This window comes from Trachypithecus francoisi, unplaced genomic scaffold, assembly GCF_009764315.1.
Source record: "Trachypithecus francoisi isolate TF-2019V2 unplaced genomic scaffold, Tfra_2.0 Lachesis_group16, whole genome shotgun sequence".
Taxonomy (NCBI): domain Eukaryota; kingdom Metazoa; phylum Chordata; class Mammalia; order Primates; family Cercopithecidae; genus Trachypithecus; species Trachypithecus francoisi.
Window position 1 is genome coordinate 42,630,782 of NW_022681461.1, and position 17,031 is coordinate 42,647,812.

The 17,031-nt window shown below is 39.5% G+C and overlaps 1 protein-coding gene across 1 annotated transcript in view; it reads left to right on the forward strand.

Moving 5' to 3' along the window:
- Positions 1-299: 299 nt before the first annotated feature.
- LURAP1L (leucine rich adaptor protein 1 like) overlaps positions 300-17,031 on the forward strand; it is a 47,343-nt gene continuing 30,611 nt past the window's right edge. Inside the window, exon 1 of the mRNA XM_033237357.1 lies at positions 300-1,333. Within this exon, the coding sequence (XP_033093248.1) occupies positions 1,028-1,333 (306 nt within the window). The 5' untranslated portion in view covers positions 300-1,027. The remainder of the gene's footprint in view (positions 1,334-17,031) is intronic.

Consider the following 17,031-nt stretch of genomic DNA (forward strand, 5'->3'; position numbering starts at 1 on the left):
CTTTTTATTAGTATAAAATTGCTAGCAAAGTCTTCTGAAGAGAGGTTTTTTGTTTGTAGAGAGATGGGAAACGAACGACACCAAATATGAAGTCATTCCTCTATCTCTCATTTTAAAACCTGTTTTAAAGGTTGTAGCCACCAGGCGATTTAGTCAGGAAAACTGAAAAATCAACTGGTACTCCTAACTAAAGCAGGACGTTAAAACTCTTCTACCAGCGACGGGGTTGGGAAAATTCCTCTTACTCTTCTTGTCTGTGATATACGGTACAAGGGTTGGCCCTGGTTTGGTCCACCTGCCAGCGGAGTTTAAAGTTTCCGAGGCTCAGAGGAACACAATGACTTGGATCAAACAGCCTAAATGGGAAGAAGGACATTTTTCCTGCATCAAGGAAGCCGTTAAACTCCTGCTAAGCTAACTAGCTCTTTTTTATGCGTCCATGCACAAGACTGAACTCCTCTTTCAGTGACCAGAGATTATTTCTGACAATCCAGGATATCCCGAAAGCTTGGAGACATATGGCTGGAAAATGAAACGACCCAGGACATCGTTTCTGGCTGCATCATTATTTTGTGTCGCGTAGTACCAGATGGGCAGTCAGTGAGCGGCGCAGGGATGTGAACGGACGGTTTTATAATGTGAAAATTTTCCCTTGGTAAAGCTAAAACAGGTTTCATTTCCCTCTCTTTTCTTTCACTACTTGCTTTATTCGCCCTCTCTCTGCAATATCAGTGAACTCAACTTTGCAGTGAGGTGGCCAAAAAGAAAGAGAATGAGGCGATCTTGATCATCTTAGTGTCGGAGGAGTCGCAGCGGCCAGGGAACTGCAGCTGCAACCCCCCGCGTCCTGTGCGGATTTCAGGGCTGACACCGCGAGGGTGGTTATGGAAAGGACGGTACACCGGAGCCGCGGAGGATAGAGACCCTGGCGCCCGGAGAGGTCTGCTGATCTCGCAGCAGCCTTCGAGGCCGTGGCTGCCTCTCATCTGCTGCGTTTTATTACCATTATCGCCGTTCCCGAAAAGTCATGGAAGACAGCCCGCTGCCAGACCTCAGAGACATCGAGCTGAAGCTGGGGCGCAAAGTACCCGAGAGCCTAGTGCGCTCGCTCCGTGGGGAGGAGCCGGTTCCCAGGGAAAGGGACAGGGACCCCTGCGGGGGGAGCGGTGGTGGCGGCGGCGGCGGCTGCAGTAGCAGCAGCTGCTGCTGCAGCTTCCCTCCCTCCTTGTCGTCCTCCTCTTCGTCCTCCCCAACCTCTGGTTCCCCACGAGGTAGCCACTCTAGCGCCCTGGAGAGGCTAGAAACCAAGCTTCACCTCCTCAGGCAAGAGATGGTGAGTGTGGTGCGCCAGCCGCGGGGGCTGGGACCTGGGCTGGGCCCAAAGACGGGGGGATCTGAGAATGGGGCTGGGAGATAGCAGGGCAGGAGCTGCAGAGCGGAGTGCTGGGCGCGTGGGAAATGCTGGGTGGAGGAACGCGCAGGGGGCGCTCATCCGAAGGCAGCTGCTGCGAGGCTTGTTTATCACGGACTTTGCTCGGTCACGGCTTGCAAAGACAGCACAGTCGGCTGGCTCCAATGTGTGTACTTTCGGACAGCGCCTACTCACTGCGCCGGGCTCTATGTAGCTGCCAGCCCGTAGCCTCTTAGGCACCAGCCCGTTGAGAGTTTGCCGTTACTGCACCCATCTAAGGCCTGCTGTGTGCTGTTAACACTTCGGGTAGGTTCAAAAGGTGGCTCAGCCCAATGCACTTACTGCAAAAATACTTCCTGGTTTGCCAGGAGGTGGCGTGGCAGGGTCCTTGCAGCCCTCCCCTCTAGCTCACCCTTCCACCAGTACCGCTCCGCCCTCCTGCCCTCCCTTCTTGGTGCAGCAGCCGCAGCTGTTCCAAGGCCACTGTTGAGCAGATTCTCCACAGCTGGTTCTGAAAAACAATGGCCCACTCCTCCTTGATGTACTTATGAATAGCTTTTTTCACTGTTTTGATATCTGCGAGCAGGTGATCCCCAGGTCCAGGGATCTGCTAAAGACCTTCTCCCACCCATCTCCCTCAAGTCTCAATCTGCAGTTGTTTTCCCTGCTGTTTGCAAACGTTTGCCTGAGCATAGGACAATGAAACAAGTACAAGGTCTAAGAATACTCATTCTGGATGTATTTAGACTAAGACACTATTTACTTGTCATGAGCTCTTGGGCACGTCACTTCACTTCTGTAGACCTCCGTGAATTTGATGAGCTGATTACAGAAAATGATCCCTCCCTAAGTCCTTTGCAGAATACCACCACAAAGCAACAGCATTTTCTACCAGCTTGGAGATGAGGAAAGTTGCAACAGTGGACCTCAAAAAGAGGATAATTTCATTAAATTATCTTCACAGTTGTTTTGATTTGCTTCAAAGTAGGCTAGATTTCTGTCATGCCGACAGGATGCTGGAAATGATTTCTATCATTCTATCATTTAGTTATTATAGAGTTCTATCATTTAGTGATTATTACTTTTTAGGTTGGACAAAAATTTAAGGAAAACCCTTAGGTACATAATGGAGAAGCTGGAAAGTGGAAGACATCTTGATGAGTTTGCAAAATAGATGAAAAGATAAAATGGGAAAGAAGACAAACCAACAGGTCAGGGGATGCCTGATACCATATCACAAAGATCAGACATACGTGTGGAGACAAACAGGTAAAACTATTTTCCACAGGAAAATTCCTTGTACAAGGAATTAACAATGTTGCTGACTCTGCAAATTAAGGACTTAATATGAGGGATGAAGATATCAAGGAGATGAGGACATTTATTCCTAACCATGTCTTCTGTAATTTTGCCCATGGAATGTTAATATATTCACTTAATCTAATAAATAAATCTTGTTGAAACATATTTTCTTACTCAGTAGCTCACTGATAGCACATCAAAGACAATACTGTCGTTTTGCTGGACACTCAGACACAATTTAGAGTATTTATGTATAACTTGAAAACAGTAACATTTCCAAAAACCGATGAACCCCACCCTGTCCCAAGGAATGATTGGTATGTATGTGAAGATCATTTTCTGACAAAAATAATTACATTCCACTTAGGATGCACAACCATGCTGTCCTGTAGAGAAATTACAAGTTTTGTGAGAATTTTTAAACTGATGACATTTATTTCCATAACATAAGAGTATACATTTTACCTTCTATGTGATGAATCAAAATTAGTCTTTTTTATAGGTTGGTGGAAAAGTAATTGCTGTTTTGCCATTGGTTTTAATGGCAACCACAGCTACTTTTGCACCAACCTACTATTTATTAAGACTTTATGAGACACAATTTCTGAAACCGGGATTCATGATGAGAGTCTCTAAGGTCCCTGATAATTCATTGCGTTTGTTGTTGTTTTTTGGAGAATATTTCATCACTACTCAAATGATGGTTCTCTGGTTTAGTGGAAGCTTCATAGGCTTTGGAGCCAGATAAGCCAGGGTTTCAGACAAGTCTAAAGCAAGTCAGGATATCAATAAGACCTAATAGGATGTCAGAGCTGCCAGTCTATGTATTTATCTTCCCTGGAAAAAGGCTGGTCCTGCTCTCTGTGGTCCTCATTTTAGTCATGGCTTTTTCACTCACTAGTGTGTGGCATTGAACAAGTTATATAACCACTCTGAGACTCAGCTTTCTTGTTAACATAGGAATAAAAGCATCTCCATTAAAGCATTTTAAGAATTCAGTGAAATAATGTAAGAAAAACAACGATTACATAGGCATTCAAAACAGTAAGGATGCTGGCAGTAATGAGCATTACGTCAATGACATGGATTCTGTTGATCTTACAAAAGCAGCCCTAGATGTTCAATGCGGCTTTGGGACTGATGAAGGTCTAGATATTTTCTCCACCAGACTGACTCTATCATGGCATCTCCCATGTCATTAGATACTCTCTGTAGAGACGATGTTTCCAAACAAACTAACAAACAAAATATGTGTAGACTTCCCTAGCTTCAATTCAACTGGAAATCTTGATTTTATTTTAGATTTAATATTTATTAAACACATGCTATGTGCTAAGCATGCTGCTGATTGAAGTAGCATGTATTAACGAATTGTGGAGCCTAATGTCAGGTAGTCCAGGAAATCTGAGGAACTTAAACTAATACAGTAGCCCACCTTATCCATGGGAGGTATGTTCCAAGACCTCCAATGGATGCTTCAAACTGTGGATAGTACCAAAACCCATATATAGACTGTTTAGTCCTATAAAGACATACACAATTTAATTTATAATTTAATGAATTTAATTAATTTATAAAATTATATATATTTAATTAAAAGCAGTAAGAGATTAATAATAACTACTAATAAAATAGAACAAAACAGTATATTGTTATGTGAATCTCTCTCTCTCTCTCTCTCTCTCTCTCTCTCAAAATACTATAATATTTTCAGACTGCAGTTGACTTTAGGTAACTAAAACCATTAAAGCAAAGCCATAGATTAGGGTGTACTACTGTATTTGGTTACTTTGGTGAGACTTTTCTATGGGTAAGCCACTGTGATAGTTAAACATTTTATATGTATTTTCCCGTTGGAACCTATAGTCTTTTAACTAAATGTAACTGTCACCACAATTTTATAATGCATTGAGGTTTATCGAGCTAATGCTCAAGATAGTAAGGGGAGGAGCTAGAATGAGGTCAGAACCTGAGATTTTAACCATGCCTATGCTGTCACTTCTTACACTTTAGAATACCTCCATGCTCATGTGGACACCCAGGAATAAATGAATATTTCTGTTCTTCTTCCAGAATTTCAAAACATTAAACATGTTAAACTGTGTTTTTGTTTACCATTAGCCTTCCCAGGAGGAACAAGCACTAAACAGCCTCTGGCTTAGGATTTGGATGAACATATTCAAAAGCCCTCTGCTTCCCAGCAATCACAATCATACCCTTTCCTTTTGGCCACTATCACCACGATCTCCAGTAGCACTTCTTCTCAGTCCACAAGAACTGCCATGAGCAGTTCCAGGTTCTCCTGACATGACCAGTTCAAGTTTTAGAGCTCAGTAATATTCATGATGTAGGAGTGTCAAGAGCTTTTCATTGGTAGTATTTTAGTTCCGCAAGAGATTCTGTTCAGGATAAAACTTAGACCTTAGGTAACTCACTGGAAAGAACTAGAAACTTGGAATCCTGACACCATCTTGTGTTCATTTAAGCAGCACTTTCAAATTGCTCTTCTTCCAACAAGAACTCAGTTATCCTCTTCTTCTCAAATAATATCAGTTGCACAGCACTGTGTGGTGACTTCCCAGGTGTGCGGTTGAAAACACATCCATATGAATTGTGCTCATGTAAACTGCACTCATAGAATTCACAAGGAAAAAAAACAAGGTTGTATTTTCAAGCGTACATTTCAAAGGTCTCGATCTTAGACTTCTAAATTAAACCTGAATTATTCATTTTCTTAAAAAGGGGCTAAACACTGTGGTGGATGTTGAGATATAACTAGGATAGTATTATTTCATTTTACAGATACAGTAACTATGGCTTACAGAGATTAATTAACTATGATTCCCAGCCCGTCATTCAAACAAGAACCACTGTGAGCCTGGCTATCTGCTTGATCCAAAGTGATCCTAAATTGTACTGTATCAATGCATTATGAAATGTGCCCATTTACTGTGAATGAATATTTTTATAGTAATTTCATCACATATCTACCAACGGATCTTTTGGCATTCCTTTAACAATATTGTTTCTTTTTTAAAAAAATAAATAAATGTTTCTCGTAAAATTTCCAATAATACAGTAATACATTGTATAAATAAAAATAAAAGTTCACTTAATCTTACTCCTCCCCATTTTACTCTGTACTCCAGAGGAAATGCTGCTGACATTTTGTTTGTTTGTTTAATCCATGAGCTCAGCCATTTGTCATTTCTTTGTGTTACAAACATTCCAATTATACTCTTTTAGTTATTATTATTATTATTATCATTTGAGATGGAGTTTCCCTCTTGTTGCCCAGGCTGGAGTGCAATGGTACGATCTCAGCTCACCGCAACTGCTCCCAAGTAGCTGGGATTACAGGCATGTGCCACCATGCCCGACTAATTTTGTATTTTTAGTAGAGATGGGTTTTCTCCATATTGGTCAGGCCAGTGTGGAACTCCTGACCTCAGGTGATCCGCCCCCCTCGACCTCCCAAAGTGCTGGGATTACAGGCATGAGCCACCGTGCCCAGCCCCTTTTAGTTATTTTTAAATGTACAATAAATTATTGTTGGCTGTAGTTGCCCTGTTGTACTATCAAACATTAGATCTTATTCATTGTATCGAATTATATTAATATATCCATTAACCATTCCACTTCCCCTAGCTCACTACTCCTTCCCAGCCTCTAGTAACCATCATTCTACTCCCTAGCTCCTTGAGTTCAAATGTTTGCATTTTTAGCTCCCACAAATAAGTGAGAACATGCCAAGTTTTTCTTTCTGTGCCTGACTTATTTCACTTGACATGAAATCCTCCAGTTCCATCCATGTTGATGAAATGACAGGTTCTCATTCTTTTTTGTGACCAAGCACCACTTTAAAGATTAGTGCTCTATTGTGTGTACATACAACATTTTCTTTATCCATTTGTCTGTTGATGGACACAGGTTGCTTATAAATCTTAGCTATTGTGAATAGTGCTGCAACGGACATAGGAGTGAATATATCTATTTGATATATCGAATTCCTTTCTCTTGAATATATGCCTAGTAGTGGGATTGCTGGATTAAGTATTAGTTCTATTTTTATTTTTCTGAGGAATCTCCAAACTGTTCTCCACAGTGGCTATGCTAATTTACATTCCCACCAACAGTGTACAAGGGTTCCCTTTTGTTCATATCTTCACCGTCATTAATTATTGTTTGTGGTTTGGATAAACGTCATTTTAACTGGGGTGATATAGTATCTCATCGTAGTTTTGATTTGCATTTCTCTGGTGATCAGTGATGTTGAGCACTTTTGAATATACTTGTTTGTCATTTGGATGTCTTTTGAGAAATGTCTATTCAGATCTTTTGTCCATTTATTAATCAGATTATTAGATATTTTTCCTACTGAGTTGTTTGAGCTCCTTATATATTCTGGCAATTAATTCCTTGTCAGATGGGTAGTTTGCAAATATTTTCTCCCATTTCATGGATTGTTTCTCCACTCTGTTGATTGTTTCCTTTGCTGTGCAGAAGTTTTTAACTTGATGTGACCCAGTTTTTCCATTTTTGCTTTGGTTGCCTATGCTTATGGGATATTCCTCAGAAGTCCTTGTCCAGAGCAATGTTATAGAGAGTTTCCCTAATGTCTTCTTTCAGTACTTTTATGTTTTTGATATAAGTCTTTGATTAGATTTTGTATATGGCAAGAGAAAAGGGTCTAGTTTCATTCTTCTACATATGGATATGTAGTTTTGCCAGTACCATTTATTGAAGAGACTATCTTTTCTCCAGCGTATGTTCTTGGCGTCTTTGTGAAAAATGAGTTCACTGTAGGTATGTGAATTTGTTTCTCAGTTCTCCATTTCGTTCCATTGCCAATGTGTCTGTTTTGATGCCAGTATCATGCTGTTTTGGTTACTATAACTCTGTAGTATAATTTGAAGTCAGGTATCTCCAGTTTTGTTCTTTTTGCCTGGGATGACTTTGGCTATTCAGGTTCTTTTTTGATCTCATATAAATTTTAGGATTTTTTTCTATTTCTGTGAAGAATGTTATTGGTATTTTAATAAGGATTGCATTGAATCTGGAGACTGCTTTGAGTAGTATGAACATGTAAAAAATGTCAATCTTCCAATCCATGAACATGGAATATCTTTTCATCTTTTTGTGTCTTATTCAATTTCTTGCATCAGTATTTTATAGTATTTGTTGTAGAGATCTTTCATGTCTTTAGTTAAATCCTAGGTATTTAATTTTATTTGCAGTTATTTTAAATGGGATTACTTTCTTGACTGCTTTTTCAGATTGTCTGCTGTTGGCATATAGAAATGCTACTGATTTTTCTGTTAATTTTGTATCCTACAACTTTACTCAACTTATCATTTCTAATAATTTCTTAGTGGAGTCTTTAGGTTTTTCCATATATAAGATTATATTATTTGAAAATAAGAATAATTTGACTTTTTTCTTTCCAATCTGGTTGCCCTTTATTTCTTTTTCTTGTCTGATTGCTCTGTCTAGGACTTCCAGTACTATGCTGATAAACAGTGATGAAAGTGGGCATCCTCATTATTTCCAGACCTTAGAGGAAAGGTTTTCAGTTTTTCCTCATTCAGTATGACACTAGCTGTAGGTCTGTCTTATATGGCTTTTATTGTGTAGTGGTACATTCTTTCTATACCCAGTTTTTTGAGGGTTTTTATCATAAAGAGATGCCAAATTTTGTCAAATGCTTTTCTAGTATCAACTGAAATTATCATATGGTTTATTCCTTCATTCTGTTGATATGATGTATCACATTGGATGAATTTGCATATGTTGAACAGTCCTTGCATCCCTGGGATAAATTCCACTTAGCCATGATGAATGATTATCTTAATGTGTTGTTGAATTCGGTTCACTATTATTTTGTTGTGGATTTTTGCATCAATGTTTTTCAGCGATATTGGCCTATACTTTCTTTTTTTTTGATATGTCTTTGTTTGATTTTGATATCAGGGTAACACTGGCCTCATAGAATGAGTTTAGAAGTATTCTCTCCTCTGTTTTTTGGAATAGTTTGAGTAGGATTATTCTTTCTAAAATGTTTGGTAAAATTCAGCAGTGAAGCCATGAGGTCCTGGGCTTTTTTTAAAAAATAATTTTGCATGTTTCATTCTTTTTTATTATTTTATTTTGTCTCCCTTCACTGTATATTTTCAATTAGCATGTCTTCAGGCTCACTAATTCTTTCTTCTGCCTGATCAATTCTGCTGTTGAGAGACTCAGATGCATTTTTCAGTATGTCAGTTCAATTGCTTAGCTTCAGAATTTCAACTTGATTTTTAAAAATTATTTCAATCTCACATATCATTTTACATTTTCATTATCCTATTTATTGGATAGGATTCTGAATTCTTTTTTTTTTTGTGGTTATATTTTTATCTTTTTTTTTATTATACTTTAAGTTCTAGGGTACATGTGCACAATGTGCAGGTTTGTTACATATGTATATTTGTGCCATGTTGGTGTGCTGCACCCATCAACTCATCAGCACCCATCAACTCGTCATTTACATCAGGTATAACTCCCAATGCAATCCCTCCCCCCTCCCCTCTCCCCATCATAGGCCCCGGTGTGTGATGTTCCCCTTCCCGAGTCCAAGTGATCTCATTGTTCAATTCCCACTTATAAGAACATGCGGTATTTGGTTTTCTGTTCTTGCGATAGTTTGCTGAGAATGATGGTTTCCAGCTGCATCCATGTCGCTACAAAGGACACAAACTCATCTTTCTCTCTGTTATCTTGATTTGTTTAGTTTCTCAAACCAGCTATGTTGAGTTATCTGTCTGAAAGGTCACAGATCTCTGTCACTGGGATTGGTTACTGGTGCCCTTATTTAGTTCATTTGGTGAGGTCGTGTTTTCCTAAATGATCTTGATGCTTGTGAGTGTTCATCAATGTCTAGGCATTGACAAGTGAGGTATTTATTGTAGTCTTCATAGTCTGGGCTTGCTTGTACCTGTCCTTCTTGGGAAGGCTTTGAAGAAGTACATAAAGAAAATTAAGTGTTCAGATCTAAGTATTTGCCTATTGCAGCCATATCTGCATTAGGGGGAACCCAAGCCCACTAATAATATGACTCTTGCAGACTAACAGAGGTAGCACTTTGGTGGTTTGGGGTACTAGATGAGATAATTCCCTGGATTACCAAGTAGAGACTCTTGTTCTCTTACTTTACCCCAAATGAAGAAGTTTCTCTCTGTGTTGAGCTTCCTAGAGTTGGGGGAGGGATGACACAAGTACCTCTGTGGCCACCACTACTGCAACTGTGCTGAGTCAGACCGGAAGCCACCACAGTACTTGGTCTCACCCAAGGCCTGTGACAACTATTGCCTGGTCACCACTGATGTTTATTTAAGGCCCAAGGGCTCTTTAGTCAGCAGGTGGTGAATCATTCTAAACATATGTTTTTCCCTTCAAGGTGGTGAGTTCCCTTCTGGCCCAGAGAGGGTGTAGAAATGCTGTCCAGGAGCAAAGATCTGGAGTCAGGAACTTTAGGAATCTAGAATCTACTTGGTACTTTATTTTACTGTGGCTGAGCTGATAACCAAATTCTGAGACAAAGTCTTTTTTACTCTCCTCTCTTACTTCCTCAAGCAGAAGGAGTTTCTCCTCATGGCCACCACTGCCCTAGGCCCACGGCAAGTACTGCCTGGCTACCACTCACGTTTACTCAAGGCCCAAAGGCTCTTATTCAGCTTATGGCAAATCTTGCCAGGCCTGGTTATCTCCCTTAAGGGCGGTGGGTTCCCTTCTGGCCCAGGGTGTGTCTAGAAACATCTGTTGTCCGGGAGCTAGGGCCTGGCATTAGAGCTTCAGGACTGCTTGGTGTTTTATTTTACTATGGCTGAGCAAGTATTTAAGTTACAAGACAAAGTCCTCTTTACTGTATCCTCTTTTCAAACAGAAGGTGTCTCTGCCAAAACTGCGAGCTGCACTATCTGGAGTTGGGGGAGGGGGTGACACAAGCACTCCCTTGGCTGCCCAGCTGATGTCTCACTAGGTCCTGTACACCCTAAGTCTACTGGCTCTGAGCCCAGACAGCACCAGAACTTGCCTGGGAACTTTACTTCTTGAAAGGCCTAGGTTACCTTTCAAGTTTATTTATGACCCCAGCGCACTTTGGCCTGCAGTGTTGATGCTAGCCGGAACTCAAATTCTGACTGCTGGCATAGAAAATTCCCCTCTAGCTACGTTCAGTCTGAATGCTTCCAGTGTGGGAGCTAGCTAAATTCTGCCCTGTATGACTTTGCACTGTGACAGTTAGCACTGAGTTCCAATGCAAAGTCCCATAATCACTGTATTCTCCCTCCCTCAAGCACACAGATATTCTCTCTCTGCAGTGCTGCACTGCTAGGAGATGGGGGAGAGGCTGTGTAAGCAATACAAGAGTCTTCTACTCTCTTCAGTGCCTTCTTCCTTGATATGATGTTAAAACTGGGTACCGTGATCTCTGATCATTCACCTGATACTTGGTTCCTATGAAGGTACTTTCTTGTTTAGATAGTTGTTCAATTTGATGTTTCTCTGGGGGTGACAATTGCTGGAGGGTTCTATTCAGCCATCTTGCTCCACCTGTCTCAGACCTTTTTTCATGTATTTGCCTGCATATATTTCCATTTTATATACAGACTTAATGTTGGTATATTTGGATATCATTTTTCTTATTTTACCTAATATATTTTATATTACCTGGTGTTTATTAGATGATTACAATATGACACATAGTACTTCAAACACTTTTCAAGTATTATGTCATTTCATTCTCATGCCTCGCCCACTTATGAGGTAGACACTATGGAGTGTTAGATAATATAAACAAATTACTGACAGAGCTTAAGAAATTCTTATCTAGTCAGATTTTATATTATTCTGTCACTTCTATACAAACCCAAACTAGTTACTAATTATATAGAAAAGGTAATTACTTCATTTTTTATAAGTGATTATTCAAGCATTTAATAGTTGTTTTCTAAAGCAGATTCTGTTTACAGAGATCTGACTTAATCAGAATACTGCATTCTTCAATATAAAAAAATTAAAAGCCTTCAAACTGGACTGTACTTAAATTATACATCATTTTTTAATGTAATTCAGTGATTCTTTTTCTGGTAATAATATTAATGAACTCTCTAAAAATTGGACTAAATGGCTAACATGTACATATATGTGCGTGTGTGTGTGTGTGTATATATATAAAACCTTGAGCCTTAAGTCTTTGTGGCTCAAAATCATCTTAGATTTACTCATGATAAAAATCTTCTTAGATTTGCTCATCTGGGATGCTCATGATAACAAAACAGATTCTGTTCTTAGAGATCAGACATCATCAGAATATTTGATTCCTCGACTGAAGACATAACATCTCTCAAATAGGCTCTTATGAGAGAGTGATGTGTAAACTAGAACTATAATATATAACTAACTAATGTCACCTCTCTTTGCTGGCCCACACCATGGAAAGTTAAACGACTGGGAAAGCATAGAATCAGGGCAAGAGTGAGGTAAGAATTTACTTGTCTACTGTTACAATTAGACCCATCATTTCATTTGGCAGGTTCAGATTTTTCTCTATTTTTGGTGAGCAGAATAAAATTGCTATGTTTATGCCCACCTTAGTAATTTCATAAAAAGATTTTAACACAAGCATCTGTAACAGTGAACTATTACAGCTCATTATTAAAATGATACATACTATTACTAAAACATGCAAAGAGTACAAAAGTATTTAAAGTAGAAGATGGGCCGGGCGCGGTGGCTCAAGCCTGTAATCCCAGCACTTTGGGAGGCCGAGACGGGCGGATCACGAGGTCAGGAGATCGAGACCATCCTGGCTAACACGGTGAAACCCCGTCTCTACTAAAAAATACAAAAAACTAGCCGGGCGAGGTGGCGGGCGTCTGTAGTCCCAGCTACTCTGGAGGCTGAGGCAGGAGAATGGCGTAAACCCGGGAGGCGGAGCTTGCAGTGAGCTGAGATCCGGCCACTGCACTCCAGCCCGGGCGACAGAGCGAGACTCCGTCTCAAAAAAAAAAAAAAAAAAAATAAAGTAGAAGATAAAAGTTCTTCACATTCCTCTTTCCAATTCCCATTCCCTAGAGATGACTCTATTATGTCTTGTGTACCTTCCTGGAAATGTTCTAAATGCATACAACCATATCTAGTTTTATCTATAACTTAGCTGTAATTGTAGACATATAATTGTGTATGTTTAATTTTTAAAATTGAGATTCTGAGAAGTTCATGATGCAGCCATTTTTCTAGGTTCAGCAAATACTGTGCTATTGATTTTATACACACACACACACACACACACACACACTTGGCTTCGAAGCACAACTGAAAATGCTGTGACTTTGAATATATTGTTGGCAAAAGACACAATTCAGAGAGAGTTAGTCTATTAGTATAAAAAATTGCAGCTGATGAGGCAAAGAGACAGAATCAGTAATCTCCAGAAACAGACAAAAGCATCATAGGACCATAGCATGGAAAGAAACTTGAGAGGTTATCCAGACAAATTCTCCACTGTCATCCTAGCCAGTTGATCATCAACTTTTGGTTGAACTTCTTCAGCAATGAGCACTTCTCTGGCTCCCAAGGCACACCATTTCATTTTCAGATACCTCTATTCAGTATATTTGTTAATTGGCATTCCAGTTGTTCCTCAAAAGACAATTCCATAATCATTCACCATGGGACAAAAAATGCTTCAGCATGTGTGCCTGAAAGTCATAGGTTCATAATTCACGATGGAAGCTTTGTTGGGTATTAAAAACATAGAAAGCTCAGCCAGGCGTAGTGGCTCACGCCTGTAATCCCAGCACTCTGGGGGTTGAGGCAGGTAGGTCACTAGAAGTGAGGAATTCGAGACCAGCCTGGCCAACATGGTGAAACCTCATCTCTTCTAAAAATACAAAAATTAGCTGGGTGTGGTGGTGGGCGCTTGTAATCCAAGCTACTCAGGAGGCTGAAGCAGGAGAATCACATGAACCCAGGAGGCAGAGGCTGCAGTGACCCAACATGGCGCCAATGCTTTCCAGCCTTGGTGACAGAGCAAAACTAAGAAAAGAAAGAGAGAGAGAGAGAGAGAAAGAGAGAGAGAGACAGAGAGAGAGACAGAGAGAGAGAGAGAGAGAGAGAAAGAGAGAAAGAGAGAGAGAGAGGGAGAGAGGGAGGGAGGGTGGGAGGAGGAAGGAGGAAGGAGGAAAGAAGGAGGGAAGGAAGGGGGAAGGAAGGAGGGAAGGAAGGAAGAAGGAAAGAAGGAAGGAAGGAAGGAAGGAAGGAAGGAAGGAAGGAAAGAGAGAAAGAAAGAAAAGAAAAGCTCAATGTGTTTCTTATAGGTTTGTATGTATATGACTAAAATAAAAGACTTTCGGCTGGGCGCGGTGGCTCACGCCTGTAATCCCAGCACTTTGGGAGGTCGAGGCGGGCGGATCACAAGGTCAGGAGATCGAGACCATGGTGAAACCCCGTCTCTACTAAAAATACAAAAAATTAGCCGGGCGCGGTTGCAGGCGCCTGTAGTCCCAGCTACTCGGGAGGCTGAGGCAGGAGAATGGCGTGAACCCGGGAGGCGGAGCTTGCAGTGAGCCGAGATCGCGCCACTGCACTCCAGCCTGGGAGACAGAGCGAGACTCCGCCTCAAAAAAATAAAATAAAGTAAAATAAAAGACTTTCATGAGTTTGTTGCAAAATGAGAAAAGAATGACGATACCTTGCATTGGCAAGGATGGCGAAAAACAAGCACTCTTCTGTACTACTGCTAGAAGTATACGTTGAAAAGCACCTTTAAAGGTAAACTGACACTATATTTTTAAAAAGAAAAATAAAAAATATACTCCTTAATTTGGCAATTCTGGTGCCAGTAACAATGTAGAAATTTATCCTACAGAAATGATAATTGGTACAAAAATGTAGTTAGTGTATACATTTGGTATAATGTATAATTAAGAAAACTGGAATGACCCAAATGGCCAATAACGGCAAATATGTTATTTATGTGAATATGATAGAAATTTCTGTAGCTATTAAAATTATGTTGTAAAAATTATTTAAGGAACAGAGAGAATGGTTATGGATGTATAAAGCATAGAACAAAAAGCTCAAATGAAATACTCTGTAATGTTAACAGTGATATCATTGAATGATAAGATTAGGGTTATAGGTTACCTTCTTTTTCTTAAGCTCCTTTATTTTGTCCAGCTTCTCTACACTAAGTACATATTATGCTTAGGTAAGAAAAACTATTTTGAGGTTACCAGTTCAAGACCAGCCTGGGCAACAAAGCGAGACCCTATATCTATAATTATTTTTAATTAGCTGGGTGCAGTGTCATTTGCCTTACTCCCAGCTTCTCAGGAGGCAGAGGCAGGAGGATCTCTGGAGCCCGGGAGTCCAAGATCACAGTGAGCCATGATTGCACCATTGCATTCCAGGCTGGATGAAGCAGAGTGAGAGTGAGATCCTGCCTTCCCCATCCACTCCCCCCCCCAAAAAAGAAAAGAAAAATTATTGATAGATAAATAGATACAATAAAAATAAAAAATTGGGGCTTTGGAATAAGGTAGAGTATAATTCAAGGAATCACAGCTCTGTGTTTTTCTAGCAATGTGATTTTAAACACTTAATTTAAATAATGAGATGATATATGTAAAGTAGCTGAGATTCTGTCTGCTAAATAGTAACTACTTATTAAGCATTAGTGTTTTTGCTCTTCCCATTTGATTACTGGTTTATCTCTTTGGCTCAGGAAAAGATGAGACTAGATTTTTTCTACCCTTTCTCTTTCTTCCTTTTATCTTATTTCATAGAAGGGTGAATGACAATATACAAATAACTTGTTTTTCTGAACATGCTACATCGGAGTCCCTAAACTTGGTATTGAGTGCCCCTGCATAGATGCAGCACCTGGAGTGATTAGTGCCCAAGTAAGAATTGGCTATTTAAGGTTTGGAGTGTCCTCTCTCTATAGAATCAGGTGAATTAATAACCAACTGGCTCTTTATGATTTTAGTCATATTGGCTAATGCTATATGGACAGATCTATCGGAAGGCAAGGGAGGTGACAAATACTTTAAGAAACAATTACAAACCATTCTACAGTTTCTTCATAGGGCATATGGGAGCCTGATGCTTCTTACCAGAAATAGGTGAATAAAATAGGACTCAGATAGATGTTCATATAGGTTTTTAGAAAAAAACAGTAGTCCTTGCCCAGAGAGCAGAAAAGATTACAAATAAATTAGTACTACAGATAAAGCCCTTTTTAGGATTATGCAGGAACCATGGACAAGAATCTGAGACCATACTTTAGTCTTATACAGATTTTTAATGGGTGATAAAATTGTACTGCAAATAAATAATAATACACGAGAAGCCACCAAGTGGCTTAATTTTATCACTTAGATTTGTGATTTTAGTCACATTGTAAAACTTAATGACTTATGATAAAGTAAATTTTATGCATTGACAAAAATCTTTCTGTGGTTAAGTCATGTTATTTTTAAAAAGTATTTATAAGTCTCTGGGGCTAAAGATTTCCCAAGAGTGAAAGTCTGTGGACAAAATTCTCTATACATGACTTCATCTGTCATTTTCCTATTGTGCCAAATTTTAGGCTCTCTCTCTTATCTTGGTTAATAATATTGCTCACTATCTTTTTCTCCTGCACCAGAATCATCTTAGGGCAGAACTGTGACTAATCAATGCTTGTATGTCCTTAATGCCTGGCCAATTATTTAGGGACTACGCATTTATTTAATTTCTGAATTAAAGTATTCCTTAATTCTGCTTCTAATTTTTGTGTTTGGACTACACTAGCAACATTTGCTTTTTTTGTAGTGGATCATAGAAATTCAATGCCTCCTCTGCATCTCACCAGCTAAACTCAGTCATCTGGAACTAAGGTTCCTGGTTAAAGAAAGACTAAAATATCTTTCCCCTGTCTATTACTGTAACAATTCACTAAAAAGAAAAAAAAGACATTAAAGAAAGAAAAGAAAAGAAAAGAGAAAAGAAAAGAAAAGAAAAGAATTTACTGCCTGCTTTGAAATGCTGCAGGAGAATTTCTCATTGGTTGCAGGACCTGCTCTTTCCTCAGATATTGTCACTCTCAGGAACCGTTGTTCTCAGAGCTGTTAGCAGAGTATAGAAATGAAAGGTAGTATTTTTTTTTTCATCCCTAAGTCCCCAAAGAATATGCACATGTTAGTTTTTGGCATCTTCTTTTACTATTCTAAATGAGGTTTTGAAGTTTTAGGATTAGAAGAACTTACAACAGCAACAACAAAACATTATTTGTA